This window comes from Zingiber officinale, chromosome 6B, assembly GCF_018446385.1.
Source record: "Zingiber officinale cultivar Zhangliang chromosome 6B, Zo_v1.1, whole genome shotgun sequence".
In the NCBI taxonomy this organism is placed as follows: Eukaryota; Viridiplantae; Streptophyta; class Magnoliopsida; order Zingiberales; family Zingiberaceae; genus Zingiber; species Zingiber officinale.
In genome coordinates this window covers 107,460,613-107,479,719 of record NC_055996.1, presented here as the reverse complement: position 1 = coordinate 107,479,719, position 19,107 = coordinate 107,460,613, and the positions used below count along the sequence as shown (strand labels likewise).

General features: G+C 40.4%; 1 protein-coding gene across 1 annotated transcript; it reads right to left on the bottom strand.

Annotated features, from left to right (window-relative positions):
- Positions 1–15,234: 15,234 nt before the first annotated feature.
- Positions 15,235–16,899, bottom strand: LOC121991339 (WAT1-related protein At5g47470-like). The gene is made up of 7 exons (XM_042545350.1): positions 16,706–16,899; positions 16,554–16,619; positions 16,354–16,470; positions 15,921–16,134; positions 15,675–15,836; positions 15,437–15,588; positions 15,235–15,352 (listed from the first exon to the last, which is right to left on the bottom strand). Exons 1-7 carry the CDS (start codon positions 16,897–16,899, stop codon positions 15,235–15,237), a joined length of 1,023 nt encoding a protein of 340 aa, XP_042401284.1.
- Between the last annotated feature and the right edge of the window lie 2,208 nt (positions 16,900–19,107).

Genomic DNA, 19,107 nt, shown 5'->3' with positions numbered 1-19,107 from the left:
AGTCACAAAAAAAATTCTAAGATAACTCAAAAAATTTCTAAGTCAATTTTCATAAAAATTTCTAAGATAGTTAATATTAAATTCTAAGGCAATGTTTCAAAAGAGAATATCTAGTTTAAAAAAAATTTCTAAGTCAATATACAGAAAAAAAATTTAAGTTATTTTTCATAAAAGATTCCTAAGGCAATTTTCAAAGAAAAATGTCTAAGACAATAATTTTTAAGGCAATTATAAAAAAAATGTCTAAGACAATATTCATAAAAAAATTCCTAAGTTAAAAAATATCTAAGTCAATAATTTTCAGAAATTTTCTAAGTCAATTTTTATAAATTAATTTTAAATATTTTCTAACACAATTGAATAACTCTTTTAAAGCATTAGGTAAATTAAATTAATGCTTTTTCAGTTAGTCAATTAAACTTTTCATTTCGATACTTGGCTTCCAGGTCGTGGCGAGGCACTAGGCCTTCTTGGTTATTGGAGCAACAACCACTTCCTTAGACAAAGCCTCATAATGAAATTAGTCGTTTAATTTCTTTGCTGAAAAATGCTAAGTCTAATTTTAGATTAAACAGGTTTTTGGAACCCAGTAGAGATTCCTACCTACAGGGTTAACCAAGTATTTCCTAGGTACATAGATTTTTGATATATTTCTAATTTGACTTTGATGAAATCTATAATACCAATTTAAACCTCTATAATTGCTAAAAGTAGAAATATTTGAACTTTTATATTTTTTCAATCTTTCTATTTCTTCTTTTAGTTTTTCATTTTCAATTTTCAATTTATCAAAATCCTCTATAAGACATGATTTTGCTAAAATTCTTTTTGTTTCCAAAATTTCATTTTTTAATTTGATATTTTCATTTTCTAATTTATACATGGATTTCGTCATTGCCTTAATGCCAGAATAAAGTTGATCAGGGGGTAAGAGGCATACCTCACTTACCATATCGGACTTGAAGCCTAAATCTCCCCCTGCTTCACTGCTTTCATCCGAGGTCGCTCCCCCTTCATCGATGCTAGGTTCTGATATACTTTGTCTATCGTAGCTTGCTATTAGTGCTATTCCGGCATATTCTTGAGCTTCTGATTCGGATGAAGAAGTGTCGTCCCAAGTTGCTTTTAGGTTGTGTTTCTTGGGAGACTTCCTTTTGGCCTTCTTGAGTTCTGGGCAGTCTTCTCTTAGGTGTCCCTCCTTCTGACACTGGTAGCACCGCACCTTTCTTCCACCTTTTTGATTCCTTTTATTCTCCAGGTCTTTTGAGGTGTAGTAGGCGTCGACGATTGATGTCCATTCCGGAGTTCTTGGAAACGCGTTGAGCGCGTAGCGTATAGTGTCCCGATTTGTTATCGTTTCACCGAGGTTCTCGAGACCAGTAACTAGTTCTTTTACCTTTGCGTGTAAACCAGCTACTTTCTCACCTTTCTCCAGACGGATGTTCATCAGTTTGTTGCGGAGGATGTCCCTTCTAGCGAGCTTTGCTTCGGACGTGCCTTCGTGGAGTTCCAAGAACTTCTCCCAAAGTTCTTTAGCAGATAAATAGTTTCCGATGCGGTTGACCTCTTGAGGCGGTAACACGCTCAGCAGGTGATGTTCCGCACGGCTGTTTGCTACCGACTCATTCTGCTCCTTCTTTGTCCAATCGCTCTCTTCTTTTTCTTTTCCATCTTTATCTATTGGAGCTACAAAACCATATTTCATAATAAATCGAATTTCAAAATCTGTTTTTAGGAATACCTCCATACGACGCTTCCAGTCTGCGAAGTTCCCCTCGAATTTTGGTGGGACGATGCTTGGTCCGGCCATCTTGTTGCTTCGATCGGCGGTTAGTCCTCCTGAAGCGCCCTCGCTCTGATACCACTTGTAGGTCCCTTTGGAGGCCGACAAGAGGGGAGGGGTGAATTGCCCTACAAAATAAAACCAAAAACCCTTCTCGGATATTCAACTAACTTAAAAGAACTTGTAATTAAAAAAGGCAGAGACTAATTTAAATAGAAAATAGACACAGAGGAATTACTTGGTTTGCAATCAGAGGATTGCTAATCCAAGGCAAAGAAGGTGCACTAATTGATTCTCCTCTGGGCGGAGTAGCCTCTTACAGCGTTGAAAGCACAGAAGGAAATAACACAAATGAAAGCACAGAAAGAATTGATTACAAGTGAGTTAATCTGAATGTGCAGACCAGTACTATATTTATAGTACTGGTCCGGGCGCCTGGAAGGAGTTCCGGGTGCCCTGGAGGGGATAAAATTCTATCCCCAATGATCAGATCGCGTTTGACGCGATCCTGGTCAAAAGTCAGCTCCGGGCGCCCGGACCCTCAATAGTGCCCGGGGCGCCCGGACCCCTTAAGTCAACTTTGTTGACTTTTTGTGGTCTGATTCTACTACTCCGGTTTAGCTCGTTTCGGTCCGGGTCTGTTCGCTCCGGCTCCGTTAGCTTGGGTGATCTCGGCCTTCCGGAATAGGGCTCACCCGAACCCATGTTCCGGCCTTCTCCTCGAGCAGCCTTCCTTCCCGGTTTCTCGTCCCTCGAGCGCCGCGCACGCTCTTCTCGTCCACCGGTGTACTCTTCCGCGGACACCTCGTCCCTCAGACGCACCGAGCCCGTCGGCTCTCTCCCGTGCCGTCCTTCTCGCTAGCCGCGTCTTCCGCTCGACTTTCTGTGTTCCTAAGCTCCTGCACACTTAGACACAAGGGTTAAACAAACGCAGGACCTAACTTATCTTGTTTGATCACATCAAAACACCTTGGGGTTCCAACACCTTCAACTAACGAGAAGCATAGGAGACTACCCTACCATGCTGCATCAAAACAACGCCCAAGCCCTGAAGAGATGTGTCTGTGTAAAGTACGAATCCATCGTCACCAGAAGGCAAAACCAAAATTGGTGATGATACTAATCCCCTCTTCAGCTCCTGGAAGCTGGTCTCACAAGCCTCTGACCACGTGAACTTCACGCCTTTCCTGGTCAAACGTGTCAACGGCATAGCAATACTGGAGAAACCCTCAACGAATCGTCGATAATATCCAACCAAGCCCAAGAAACTACGAATCTCCTGGACTGACTTCGGCTGCTCCCAGCTGATGATAGCCTCGATCTTCTGACGATCTATTGAAATACCTCGGCTTGACACCACGTGTCCCAGAAAACCAACTGAAGATAGCCAAAATGCACACTTGCTGAACTTCGCATACAGATGATGTCGTCGCAGAGTCTCCAAGACTATGCGAAGATGCTGTGCATGTTCCTCCTCGAAACGCGAATAGATCAATATGTCATCGATAAACACAATAACAAACTGATCTAGATACCCCAAAAAGATACGGTTCATCAGATCCATAAATACTGCAGGAGCATTGGTAAGCCCAAATAGCATTACCAAAAACTCGTAATGTCTGTATCTGGTGTGAAATGCTGTCTTCTGAATGTCAGAATCTCTAACTCTTAGCTGATGATATCCAGACCGCAGATCGATCTTAGAATACACTGATGTATCTCTAAGCTGATCAAATAAATCCTCAATCCGTGGCAAGGGGTACTTATTTCTGATAATCACTGCATTCAGCTGCCTATAATCGATGCACAACCTCAGAGTACCGTCCTTCTACTTGACGAATAGTACAGGAGAAGACTAAGGCGGGATACCGTGGGGTTCTCTACAAGGACATCGGAATGCTCCTTCCCGTGCATGTTATATGCAGCTGCTGCAGGGGGAGTTGTCCTCTGCTGACGATGCGAAGATGGGGCTTTCGGCCCACCTCGCTAAGTCCCGGACTAATCAAACTGTCCTCCCGGAACAGAAATCCCAGAAGCTACATGCTGAGGCTTCAACGAACAGTCTCGGCTCACGTACTTAGGCAGTTTACAATAATAGCAAACTAACTGCCCCAGGGTGCATGCAGAGGTGATGTGATCTCGAGATCCGCATCAGGTGCAGTAAGGATCACTGGTGGACTATTTCCGGTTCTGCTGAGCAGATCGGGAACGTCCTGATTATCCTAACTTCTGGTGTCAGCCAGATGACCCAGAAGTACCCTGACCCGTTTGAGTGCGACTGCTCTGCTGCTGTCCCGTAGTCTGTGTCTGCTGGATCTGTCCGGAAGTCCGATCAGTCTGCTTCCTCTTCTTGTCTGCGTTCACTCTCTGATGAGCAGACTCAATCATAAGCGCTCTATCTAGTGCCTCTGTGTATGATGCAATACCAAGACCGGCACTCTTCACCTGAAGATGTCCATCCAGCCCCTGGACAAACTGAAGCATATAAGATTTGTCATCGGCAACCAACTCAGGACAGAATCTAGCCAACCGGTTAAATTCAGCATTATACTCCATCACTGAGCGGTTATTCTGTCGAAGACTCAGAAAATCCTGCCGACGTGTCATCTGATACGCTCGGGGAAAATACTGACTCTTGAATGCTTCTCTAAATCTCGCCCATGTAATATACTGTTCGCCTATAATCGAGCGCTGCGTGTCCCACCATATCTCTACCTCATCTCGTACCTCAAGTACGCAGTAGTAGGCACGACTGGAGGGGGTGCCGGGTATACTGAAGGTGATACCACTAGTGGTACAGTCGAGGTATGTACCTCTGAAGTCGGAACCGTCGGGGTCTTATAATCCGACGTGCCTATAATATCCTGACAAGTCTGTCCCTGACGGACAGGCTCAACCCTAGCAAACCTCTCGGAAGACTCAGTCTCCGGAGAATCTATCGCCCTCTTACGGGGGCGACCACGTCTCGATACCGGAATACGTGTATGCGCCATATCTGTAAACAAAATGTTACCCAGATATCACTACAGGTATAAGAACTATAAAATTACCTAAATTTACCTGTTTGCCGTCTGGAGATGTCCTGACGCTGCTTAGCCCCCAAATAGAACCTCGTCAAAATACCTCGGAATTCCGAAACGAGTAAGTCGACGAAAATCCGTACAAATCCAAAATACTGAGAAATGCTCACGAAAGTAAGCATCATAAATCCGAAACCCGACAAGTAGGTATCGCAAAACTTTGCTATGATACCAAATAAATTGGTATCAGATAAACCTCGAAAATCCAAAATGAAGAGCAAGTATCATGTACCTTGCTCTGATACCAAATAAATTGTAACGCCCCAGGTAGTCCCTGTCCGAAGAAATTTCGGCAGCATCTCCCCTGTACGGGTGACAATATGAATCTAGAATACATATATCTATACCTCGGCCACACACGGCCGGAACAATACAATACAAATAAAAAACAAACCACGCAGTTTATATCAACATTCCACACAGTTCAACATATAATCAATCCACGCAGTTTAATATAGAAAGACGATAAAGAATCCTCGAAGATATATGTAAACATCCTACTCCACTACAACGAAGAAAACAAATCCACGAAGTAATGGGAAAATCCAAAGCGAAAAACAAAAGTAGCAAACCGGAATGTTCAATGCCCACAATACAAACCCACAATACAAGTATATAAGATGCAAAAATAAAATATAATCCCGACAACAGGAAATCCTCGCGATAAAGGGGGCTAGCGACTGGAATATCTCCCGACGGCCTCAACCTGAAAAATAATAATAACGGGGTGAGTTCAAAGAACTCAGCAGGTAATCCAATAGATATGTACAGCAACATATAACCACCAGTAACATCCTATGGTACAGTACACTAAACCATAGAGCCTACAGTATAATTTTCTAACAATACAACCTACGGTACAGTCTCCTAACAGTATAACAGATATGCATAGCTGAAATAAACTGTAATAACCAGCAATAGGCATAAAGTACAGTCTATAGCAAGAATAATAAGAAAATGCATAACTGAAATAAACTGTACTCACCTGCGAGGCTTGTGCAACTAACTGTGAACATACACAGATAAAAATAGTCAAAGCAAAAACAAATAACCTGTATGCATGTCAATCATATGCAATCACCAAAATGCATCAATCACAAATAATGCAATCTGTGCATATGATGCAAATGACATGTCCTGGTCACCCCTACTGCCATGCTCAGCCGTCTCACACGCAATGGCGATACCGAGTGGGTAAGGCTATGACAACCGTGCACTTTACCGTCACTACCCCTGATGAGTGACCGAGTGGACGGGATGCTGTCGGAGTACACCTATCCTCCTACCTCAAACATAGTGAGGGAGCGCAATGCTCTCATCTCCTTGTACACAATGACGGGGAGGGACCCCGGCGTGCTACCACGCTCCTGTCACGCTACCCATGAGCGTCCTAGCGGAGCACCACCGAGCAACCTACCATACACACCCTGAGTGCTGTGCCACTATCCATGCAGTGGTCACGTTGTGTGCAGGCCCATGTAGCTGTCCGACGAGCTCAACAATAATGGAGTCGTCAATCGCCCAACATGCAATTATGCAATATGGTGCATGCGGCTACAGTATGTCATACCTGGACATATCCTCCAGCATATGTGTAGGTGCCAAAAAGATAAACACATATATAACAAGAATAATAAACAACATGAATCCAACATCACATATCCAACATATCTATCAACTAATCCAGTATAGAGGGAAGCATAATAAATACCTCTATCTCTATAAACACAGATAAACATAGCTAGAAAGAAAAGCATTCTAGACTAAGGTATAGCAGCTATCAGTAGAAGCATATATCAAGTATCAACTAAACTAAACCAGGGAAATACTAACTACCAACACTAGTAAGTATATATAAACTGCACATATCATAAGACACTATCAAGAGATAAGTCAAAGGGTATCCGCCTCAAATAGAAGGTACAATCAAGCAATCCAAGGTCGAGACGCCCGTCTCGAATCAGAGTCCTGTGTCAACAAACAATATATATATTTTATTTAGCTAAATCCAAATGAATAGCTAAATAAAATCCCTAAACCTAAATTAGGGCAAAACCTTAATCACACAACCTCAATCTACATAATTAAATCTAATGGTTAATTAGGATTAGTTACCTAATCCCTAATCACCAATTAGATTAAAAATTCAACGGTTTACTAGGGTTAATTACCTTAACCCTAATCATTCCATTAGATCAATATAAACAAATAAATCTAAACATAATCACTAACCATCTAGTAATCATGTAATCCAAATCATACCTAAATCTACACATAAACCTAATTCATCTAGTAATCTAATTTATTCCTAATTCAATACAACATAACCCTAATTCAATTCTACACACGATCAAGTAATACAACCATAATCCACATGTATCAAAATCCCTACACATACCTCGATTCACAGCCCCTGTTGATTGCTGGATCAAGGAATGCTGCTGGAAATCACCTCACTGATCCAAAACCTTTGTCAACAGCACAGCAACAGAACCTCACTGCTCTAATCAAGTTGCTGTTGAAACAAGATGCTGCTGGAGGGAGGTTCTGTCGAAACCCAGGTGAGCTGCTGGATCAAAGAAACCACAGCACACAAATTGAAATCCACAAAACAAATCCTCACTGGAATCAGTCGGATCAAGCCATGAATCAAGCAAGAAGATCACAAATCCAACCCCAACCGAATTAACAACCCAACCTTACCTCAATCGGTTGTCTCCAAAAGAAATCGCTCAATCCGTGACCTAAATCAACCACAAAAAGAAGAGGATCAAGATTTGATCAGGGGAACAGCAAGAACATGATCCAATTCCTTTCCCAACCAGAAAAAGAAGAATCAATAGAGAACAGATCCAATGAAGCCTTACCTCTCTGGATACATATCCCGATAGTGACGCTGTTCAATTCCATCAAGAAGGAAGGCACGACCGTTTTGTGAGCAGTGTGAGGGAAAGAGAGGAAAGATCTACCGGTTGGAAACAATGCGAGATCCGGCTCCTCATTGTGCTCTAGCCACTACGCCGCCGACGATTGGCCGCAGGAACCACCAGAGAAGCGACCGTTGGACCAAAGATGGCCTGGAGAGGAGAAACACCAGTCGGATATGATCTTAGGGTGTTGATGTCGGCAGAGGGAGATCGCCGGAGCTCTCGGCTTGCTTCATCCGCGCGAGAGAGAGAATTACCGAGAAAGAGGGGAGGAAGGGAGGTCGCGTCGGGGCAGAGAGGAGAGGAGGAAAGCTCGGGTGCTCGGCGTCGGGTTTGGGGGAAACGGCGCTTGGGAAGGGAATTAAAGGAAAAGAAAATGATTTATAATTAAACACATTTCCTCACCTAAACGGGTATCCCAAACAGGCCTTATTTGTACCCAGAATTGATCCCCTCAAAACCCGTCGTACGAGCTCCGAAAAATTCCCAGAAAATTTCTAAAAACTCCTGAAAAAATTCTATAAGGCTATTTCCCAAATAACCTTATTTTTTTAAAATTTTCCAATATCTCACACTTTAATGCATATCTACTTATATTTCATGAGCATAATCTATATTTATTGCATCCTATTTCATTATAATATCATATTTCTACTTCTTTTGTTCAGAGATCTGCTCTTTGTATTTTTTTTATTAATTGGATGTGATTTGAAGTGAAAACAACACTTGTAAACGACTTGGAGAACAAATAAAGAAAAAGGTCTAGTCGTGTGGAATCCACATGGTCGTGCCACATGTCTAGAGGAGGAGAAGGATTCGGCCGTGTGAACCCACATGGTCATGTCACAAAGCAGGGACGAAGCAAGCCCCATTCGTGTTGAATCCACATGGTTGTGTCAATGAAGCAGAAAAGGAGCAGCACCCGACCGTGTGGATTCACACGGTAATGTCAATTTCTAGAGCTGAAGTAGCACACGATCATGTGGATTCATACGGCCGTGTCAATTTCTAGAGCCAAAGAAGCACACGGCTGTGTGGAATCTACATGGTCGTGCCACTAAACCAATGCCAAGGCAGGCTGTGGTCGTGTGGATTCACACGGCCATGGTAGGCTCGTGCCCAGCTCTATATTAATGGTTTTTCTCCCCTTCTCACATATCTTTAGCTTGGAGCTTGCCCCCATTTCTTGGGGAAGGGTTCTCCCCCTTGGGGAAACCCTAGAAGTTTCTTCTTCTCCGATTCATCCACCTCCGGAGTAAGGATTACAAGCAAGAAAACTAGCGATGTATAGATAAGCATTCCTCTCTTCCCTATGTTGTGTTTTGGATTGTAGGATGCTTAGTTTCTTATCTCTTGTTTGTAAATTCTTCGCAATAGACTAGATCTCTAAATCTAGGATGTAGGAAGTAGTTATGATGCGATGTGATGTGTGAACTATGTATTTAGATATTTTCTTATGCTATGATATGTTTTACGACTTGTTCTTGTGTGTTGTGCTTTGTATGTGTTTGACAAAATGTGTGTGAGGTCAGTACATTTAGATGTAGAGTTTTGATAACCATGTAGAGGAAGGGCCCTGGATTGTAAGACCTTGGGACCTTGTGACAAAAGGTATCCCTTACTTTCTATGGCGTTTCCTTGAAACGAATATCAATTATTTACTAGGGAGTTTAATTAGAGTTTTTGGAGTTTTTCCAAATTAATGTTAGGAAGTGACTTGTATAATCTAGCGATTGTATGAACGAAAAGTCTTGTGATGGAGGGTATCCCTTTAATCTGACTTTCTAGGTTACATTTTCTACTTAATTACATTAATCTATCGTTAGGAAGTAAATTGGATAACTCTAGCGATTGTATGATGGGGGGCCTGTGATAGAAGGTATCCCTTTAACCAAACTTTCTAGAGTTACTTCTTTACTTAATGGTGTTATAACTTGGGTAAACTCTACAGTGTGATTTACGGTGGGTTGTATTGGACTTTAGTTAGAAGCCCTACACAAGTGTAAGCATAGAGTTAGATAGATGAATAATGGATAGGGACATTAACTAGTATCATGATGAAATTAAAATCTTAAAATCTATCATCCTTCACTCACCTACTCTTATTCTCTTTCTCCCTATTCTCTTTCTCTTCCCTTCTCATTCTCCTTTAAGTGTTCATGAGCCAACATTTGATTGTCTAGATAATTTACCGTGCGAAGTTAACTAATGCTTAATCAGCAATCCTTGTGAGATCGATATTTTATTACTTGACAACACCCGTATACTTGTAGGCACACATCATGGGTGTATGTACAAGATATCAATCTTGTGCCAAGGAGTCACATTTGAGTGTTGTTAAACGAATTCTTCAATATCTCAAGGGAACTTAAAATGTAGGTCTTTGGTATCCTCGAATTGAGACCTTTGATCTAGTGGGATATACGAATTCTGATTATGTCGGATGCAAATTAGATTTCAAAACTAGTGGTGAATGTCAATTTCTAGGATCCTCTCTAGTGAGTTGATCAAGTAGGAAACAATATTATGTAGCTCTCTCCACAACCAAAGTGGAATATATCGCTATGGGAGAGTGTGTATCATAATTATTATGGATGACCCAACTTTAGAAGATTATAAACCCACTTACAAAAATATTCACGTTCTTTATGATAATGTGAGTGCCATAAACTTAACTAAAAAATCAGTTCACTATTCAAGAACAAAACACATTATGGTTAAACATTATTTTATTCGTGATTATGTGACTCGAGGTGATATTGTTCTTAATTATATTGAATCAAAATCCAACTTAGCCAACATTTTCATTAAACATCTTCCCAAAGTTGAATTTAGTTTTCTTCAAAGAGAATTGGGAATGTATTATATTGACTAGACCATAAACCTTCATGATCATTTCAAAAATACAAATTCTTAAAGCCCACTTAACCTTTATTTTGTATTCTACATAAACATAGGATTTCCTTTGATATGTTTAGATGTGAGTGATATGTTAGGGACAATTCTCTTAGTTATAATGCTTATTATGATGTATTACTTTGATCAAGAAGATTAAAATTTTCATGGATCATTCATTTATCCAATCATGAGGAAAGCAAGTGTACAAATCATGTATATTTAGCCCAAGATTGTGGTTGAAAATTATGTTTTGAAGATCATTTCAAAATAATTTTTGGAAATCTTGGTGAAGTCTATCTTTCGATTGAAGTCACCATAGATTAGTTAGATACAAAGTATAGTGAAACATTAAAGTTTTTAATAGTTTTTAATTTTGTATCTATTTTTGAAAATGGGATGTATTTTCATATGAAACTATTTTCCATGATAGTATATGGAATAAGTAATGTCTACATAAAATTTCATAATTTTCTAATACTTGTAGAATTATCAATGATTTTTTTAAATTTTGGTTTGAAATTGAAATTATATATTCAGGTACGGTAATCGATTGGATCAATTGATTACCGCACACAAATCAATTGAATCAATTGATTAGTGATGACCAATATGATTTGTGTTAGACCAATCGATTGGTATAATCGATTAAGAGTCATTTTGTCGCGCAAACAGAAATTTGTTGAATCGATCACCTGATCGATTACGATCATATTAATCGATTGAATCAATCAATTTGGGTTAATTTTTCTCCACATAGATTCAATTGGAATTGAATAGACAATTGATTAAACCTTATTTAATCGATTGGTGTAATTCTCTAATCAATTCAGGATCTCGACTTAAACCTCATGCCCTAACTGCTCTATTCATTCACTCATTTTATTTTCTCTCATTCTCTTGAACCCTAAAACCTATAAAACCTTTGTCGGTGTCGTGTTCATCCTTGACGTCTCTCCAGCGGTGACTACGCTGTTTAGGTCACTCCGGTAAGACCTAGGTCTCTCTCATGACCTTGATTTTCCCTCTCAACCTCCCGGTGATAGCCTTTCCCTATCCTGAGACCTAAGTTTCTAGTGCTTGTGTGGTTCTGATGACTACTTTCATTGGTGTGGTGTCAATTAGTCCTTATCTCTTCGCCATTCACTCTGCTGGGCAAACAATGCCGCCACCAAGGTAAAACCCTAAAACCCTAATCCCTACCTTTCATTCGATTATTTATGTCTTCATGTCCACTTTGCTAATCGGTTTATTTGGCATCTCATTCATGCATCATTCCATATCATTGCTATTATTTCTCATGCATTTTTAGTGCATTCTTTCATTACCATTAGGAAGAAACAAAAACAAGTAGAGTCAGGTGAGGGTTCATCTCGCCACCATCAACCACCTACTAACTCTCGCTTTCCAAATGCTTTTTGTCAACATGATTTCAACTCGATAAAGTTCCAACTTATTTTGGCTTGGTCAATTGGCCCAATCTTCTTCCATCATCACTATAACGATGTAGTTCGGATCATTGTCCACTATCAGTTGCAGAAGCTTGTCTATTGTGAGCATCCTATCAATGAATCATTAGTTAGCAAATTCTATAATAATTTGCATCCTGGTGTGGACTTGACATATCGTACTCGCATTGCAAAATGAAATATCGACTTTTCTCTCACCATTTTTTAGGAGTTTCTATATTGTCGTCCATCCACGGATGCTCTTGCTTTTTATCCCACCTTACCATATCTCCTGCCTCCACCTTTTGACCATCTCTCTTTGTCTTTTATGTATGAGCATTTTTATCGATGACCTCGTCCAAACAACCCTAGTGTTGCGATCACCAATTTCTCGGCACTTGAGATATCTGCACCAAACAATGCTTTGTTCAAAGTTACTGTCAATTGTCTATTACCTATTGTGACTCATGCGCTAGCTGTTATTCGACCCTCTCACCTTTTCATGGTATACGCTCTCCATCATTCCCTTGACATAAACATTGCATTGAATGCTTTCCACTGCATTACTCACTTTGTCACGTTTATCCATGGTACTATTTATACGCCCCTTGGACATATCATCATAGAGTGGTTAGCATCTTTGGGCATCGATGTCTCACATGGCGCCAGGGTGTAGCAGATGACGAAGAAGTATTTGAGGGTCTCGGCTTGATCCTTCTCATTAGCTGGCATTGAGGTAGAGGGGGATATCGTAAGATGGATTGACGGTCGTCGCTTGGGTGAGGGGCCACGACTACGAGTTGCGGAGTAGGTTGCAGCTGGGGCTCCAGTGGCAGTAGCTCAGAATTGTGATGATGATAACGACGTGTATAGCGATGATAATGATCTTTGATCTCATGTTTTGGAGCTCAAGTAGACTATGGACACACGCTTCGAGGAGATGCGCATGGATCATGCTCTTGAGATGGCTAAGGCACGCACTAATCTTGCAACCATCGGGCGTTGACAGATTGATCTACAGACGAGCATTGATTCCTTGATTGATCTAGTACGCTCGTGGATGTCGGGTCATCCTCCTCCTTATACACCTCCTCCAATGAGTGTTATCCCTTACTGTCGGAAAGGGCAACAAGCTAGAGGAAGAAGAAGAAGTTGAAACCCTAAAGTCAACAAGTTAAGGATTTTATCAAGAGAGTTCAACTTCAAGATGGATTTTTGAGATAGACTCAAATTTGATATTCGAGTGCCTCCACCATTCATATCGCCAAACTTCAATCTTTGGAAATCAAGAATCAAAAATTTTTAATGATCGAGATAGAGCAATGATTTGCTCTAATGGAGGGATTTGAAGCTCCAAGTGATAACAAAGGCAAACTCATCAGGAGAAGTAAATGGAGCGAGGAACAAATCAAGAGATGTGAGAGACCAATGACAAAGTGATCAAATTATTAGTTAATTTATTGCTAGGCAACATTTTGAGCCAAATTGGAGATATATAAAGATGCTAAGGAGCTATGGAGAAAATTGGTGAAGCTCCATGAAGATCCATCTACAATTTAGAGCAACGACAAAGGCAAAGAGAGAAATTCTTTGTTTCATGTACATGAGGATTTGGAGGTTGAGAGATACTAAACATCCGAGGATGAAGTTGAAGAGGCATCCACCTCAAGGATTGAGGGGAAGTGTAGATCATTGGCATTGGAGCAAAAAGAAGCCTCTACATCCAGATCAAATGAAGAAAATGCCACCCCTATATGTGAAGGTATAACAATTTTAATTTGTAAAAATAAAGATCATATTATTTGCTTTGAGTGTAGAGGAAAAGGATATTACAAGAGTAAGTGCCCCAAATTGGTCAAAAAGAAGGCTCAAGTGACACTCAGAGTGTTGTAATAAGCATACCCTGTTAATGGAGATGCCCCCTTTTCTATACCATCTCTAATAACCTCCGCAATCATGAGATGACAGAGAATGTTGGATGTCATAAGTTATCAAGTAAGAAAATATATACAGCTTGGGAAGCGTACAGCCACTGTCCGAGAAATCTTCTGTTACTCATGTGCGCCTTTTTTGTAACTTACACCATTAATGTGATGGTTGAAGGAATATGCTGTCACACTGTATCGACTGATAGAAAGTGTAGAATCGCCTTTGAGGAAGATTCCATTGAATGCTCATGTAACAATAAAAGAATATTCTCTGTCAAACGGTTGTTATTCTCTGATAGACTATTGCGATTCTCTGACAATGTGATCCTCGAAGATATCTCGGCCGGATATTTAGGCGTCTGAGTGTATATATAAAAGTAGAGTACTAAATATGGTAGGATGTTCAGCCCTTAAGACTGCTCAAATATATGTTATGTAATGCTGGAGTTCTGATTATGGATAGAAAATCAAGTCCCCTAGGTTCGGACGACCATATGACCGATCAACCATACACAGAGATACTTGTTTCACAAAAATGGAGAAATAAACCTCGAGAGGCCTGGCCAGTACTTTCCGCCGATCGTCCTTGTATTGGGAGGCTCGCTCCTGAAGTGATGTCTGAGCTCTAGAAATTCAATCGGATCTCTTCTAAGATTTGCCTTGTATGTTTACTCGGCAAAGATAAGAATACTGAACCTTATAACTCTAATTAGTTGTATATTCGGCCACCCAAAGAAAGATGCTAGGTCTCCGGGTCCTGGCCGAATATTACTCCTGGCCGACTTTATGGTCGGTCAGGATTCTCTTGAACCCGAACAGACAATGACCGATCGAGTATATACTAGGTGTCTTACTACAAGCGGGAAACACTAGGTTCCTTTAGTCCGACCGACCTCTTGGCCGACCATCTTTAAACAGAGGGTTTTAGCGTTGGGCAAAAAACCAAGCCCTATTAAGAATGACTCCTTGACTTGGATCATCACCTCATCTTGACTTTAACTACTGTCACATCATATCTGGGTCTGTTATGACGTATCAATATGTTTCTTATGTCACACTTTTAGATATAACATAACTCTTGTTATTGAACTTAGAAGAAACATATTGCAAATTACAGGGACAAAAGAGTTCATTTATGATATCGTCTTCCACGAATTATTGGAAAAGAAGTGTTCATGGTAGCAAAGGTTCTTGAATGTCTTCAGTAGTTTGTGGGAAAGCAGCTTCTTCTTTTGTCTTGGCCCAGAGCACCTCATAGAGTCCACAGAACATGAGGAACATAGCAACAATGCTGCAACATTAAAGTCCAAGAAATAGCTCCATCAGCAAACTGTCTATAGATCATCAGCAATTGAATTCAATATCAAAACCGTACCTTTTTAGTCCGATCGACTGGCCTAAAACTACTGCCGTTAGAATGGCAGAAGCGACGGTTTGAACTGGGTTAAACATGCAGACGAAAACCGGCCCCTTTTCCTTCACAGACCATGTAATGAATCCAAGGCCAGCAGAGTTCACTACGCCACTCTGCATTACACCCAACATTGAATGGCTATAGAAAGAAAACACAAACCTGAAAGCATGATACATGTGACTTAGCAAAGCATGTGTACCAATAGAGCAACACGGATGGCATCCCATAAGTTCATGGTTGAAGTGCCAACGTCGATCTTCCCGTCAATCAGTAACTGTGCTATCGCTGTAAAAATTGTCCCCAACAAGGATGCAAAGGCACACAAGCTTAAGGGAGCGGGAAACTCCATCAATGTTGCAGCCTACACAACACGATTGTGGTTCTTGATCATGTCAAAAAGCATTAGTTAAGTGGTAGATTAAGTTGACTGAGGTGATAACAATACCTGCATAATTGTCGCGAAGGAGTTCATCAGGACAGCCCCAAAAAGGCATATGCAACCGATGAACCAACCACCAAAGATGCCGCTATCGACAGAGTTGGCAGGTGGAGATGAAGGATTTTGGTAGATGCTGAAGGCCACTGCTCCACCAATGCACACTATGTTTCCTAGGATCTTCAATCTGGTGAACCAGCAATTGATATCGAACCTCTCGAACCTACAACAGATCGTCAGTATTTGAGGCCTACCACATGAATTCAAAACTCATGCTTAACTATTATAGATGTCTTCAAAGATCTATCTTGTTACTATGATATTGGAATGTATTAAATGCATGTTCAAATCTAAGAAACAAGATTCTCTTATTTAAATGAAAGTAATGTACATTTAAAAGAGAATATATAATCATTGATTAGTTGCTTAATCGAATGATTACCTTAAAGACACTGCTACTATGAAGATGATTCCAGGGGCAAGATTAGGCATGGCAGAAGCAATGGCAGGAGATGTGATCTTCATTCCCGTTATCACCATAACTTGATATAATGTTGCCCTAAAAATTAATTATATGAAATTGAAATTACAGATATAAGTGAAATCAAAACCATATAACAGAATTGGATTAATCTTAGTTACCCTAAAAGAGCAATCGAACTGATTTGGATTATCAATTTCCAACTTAGTCGAGCCGGCCATTTGCTCCTATTGTAAGTTGAACACAAATGTGTATCGATAAAGAATAGATACTTGAGTTATGCAAAGGTATAGAGGTGACGGATATTATTTACCTTTCGAATATGACCGCGAATGGAAGCATAATTTCAAACATGAAAAAGTTCACCAAAATGACAAAGAACAAAGGATTCATGCCAATGGAAAGAAAGGGGCTCAAGTACACCATGTAGGCTGCACTGCTAACTTGAGTTACGACCAGGCCAAGGATGATGAAGGCATTGGTGAGCATGTGACTAAGGGGCCTCATTCTCACGATCTAGTTTGTTGATAGTAGAAACTTGAACACTTGAAGGATGATAATGTGTTGAATGTGTGGTGGGGTTTATATAATGTATAATACCACTTTGATATTGAATATTTATTATTGTTATATTCCTTCTTTTTAGGATTCTTCTATTTTTTTTAATAAAAATAAAATCATCCTATTCTAAAATTCCTTTTTTCCCTTTTTTTATACAAAAATTTCAAGGAATGATTATTTAATTACCTTGATATAAAAATAAAATCATCCTATAGAGATATATATTTTTCTGATCTAGGGGTTTATGAGTTCATCTGACATAAGAGAAACAATAATTAATGCACACCTATAAAACTATTTAATACCTTACATTTCCCAACTTATGGTTGAAACAGGAAAGTAATTATTTATGTAATGGAATAAGAATAATCAAAGCAATGGAAGTTGAATCTTAGAGAAATTAAGGTCACTATTTTTTTTAATGTTAGGCCGTTAAATTGAAAGTTATCGAAATAAAACCGTTAATTTTATTCAAATTAGAGTATTCCTTGTAATTAATTAATTGTTTGAACGTTGTTTTACTAATTAAGGAAGGAGAAATGCTTTGGAAAAAAGTGGATTGAAGGAATAAAGCATGTAGACAAAAAAATAATAATCAATATTAACTAAAGCAATATAATTCTTACAAAGGATATTTAATAAGATAAAATTTCATTGCAAAATAACTAATAGTTTCAGTACGTATATACAAATGGTTCGAGTATAGAGAAGTATGCACATAGGCATTTGCTTGTCAAATTGTTGATCAATTCACTCTTACAATCCTTGTTCCACGTTACGGGAAGTAGGTCATGCCACATAGATTGTAAACGAGCCTAAGTCAGCCAAATATTCTGTTGTTCAAGCATTTTTAATAAGTTAATCTAAATCAAATATAAAATGAAATAAACTTCTGAAATACTTCTTGATACGACATGTTACGAGGCACTCCAAAGATAATGTGAAGTGGATAGTCAATATGATATATGATGTGGTGATAAGGAGGGATTTATTTTAAGAAAAGTTTTCGTCATAAAGGGGGTTAAAGTTAAGGCGGTCAACGTCCCTTATCACTGGTCAGGTGGGCGAGTGGTTCGCCCGACCGAGATATGAAAGGTTCGATCTGACATCATCACTAGCTCGGCCACCAGCTGAGCTAAGACGCTCAAGAAAGGAATGAACGCTAAGTGTTATAGAAGCAAGCCGAGCGGTTACCCCACTCGGTCTTACATCAATACCCAGATCAGCGGAGTAGAGTTATAGCCGAGCAGACCACACATGAACAACGCTAAATATAGCCGAGCGACTATCCCGCTCGATCAAGGTGCGCATACATCAACCGGACAGTGGAAGTATCGGCCGAGCGGCTACCTTGCTCGACCAAGTAGTAGATTCATCAACCAGAGAATGGAGACTTCAGCCGAGCAACCACCCCGCACGGCCTTGCAACGAATGACACTGGGACAAGAAACTCTCAGCCGAGCGGCCATCCCGTTCGACTGAGCAACAGACACCGCGGGATATCCTTCGACATTCTTTTGAGAGTTAGTGCCGTCGACGGGCGTCATGGTCAGGCAGAAGATCGTATGACAGAAGCTTCCACTGTCACTTCAGAGATATGCTCGGCTCGTTAAGGTACTGTGTCAGAGACACTTTACTGACATGACTATTCACAGAAGGTTTGGGACAGCATGCCCACTTTAAGAAGTGTGCACACAAGCTATAGGAGCCCTATATAAAGGGGGGTCAAGCATCGGTGGCGGTATATTTTTCTCGTGATCTCTATAGTGCGCTACAGTTTCCTTCGCTTCTTGCTTCACCAGAGACTGACTTGAGCGTCGGAGGGTCATCGTCGGGGATCCCTTCCCTGGCTCAGCACTGACGCTGCTTGTGTTGCAGGCGGGAGCAAAGTCCCTCGGAGGTCAGCAGGAGCGTCATGCCCCCAGCATCCACCTCCTCAACTTTCGGACAGGATCATATTTAGCGTCGTCTGTGGGAATGTCATCTGAATCTGAGCAGAGAAAATAGAAGACGCTAGATGGCTAACCACCGTGACGCTCACGCAAGAGGAGTTGGAGATGCTCATGCAAGCATGAGCAACAAAAATGATGGAGCAACAACAACAGCAAGCGATAACCGATCGACTACTATGTGAAAATGGACAATAGACTTCGT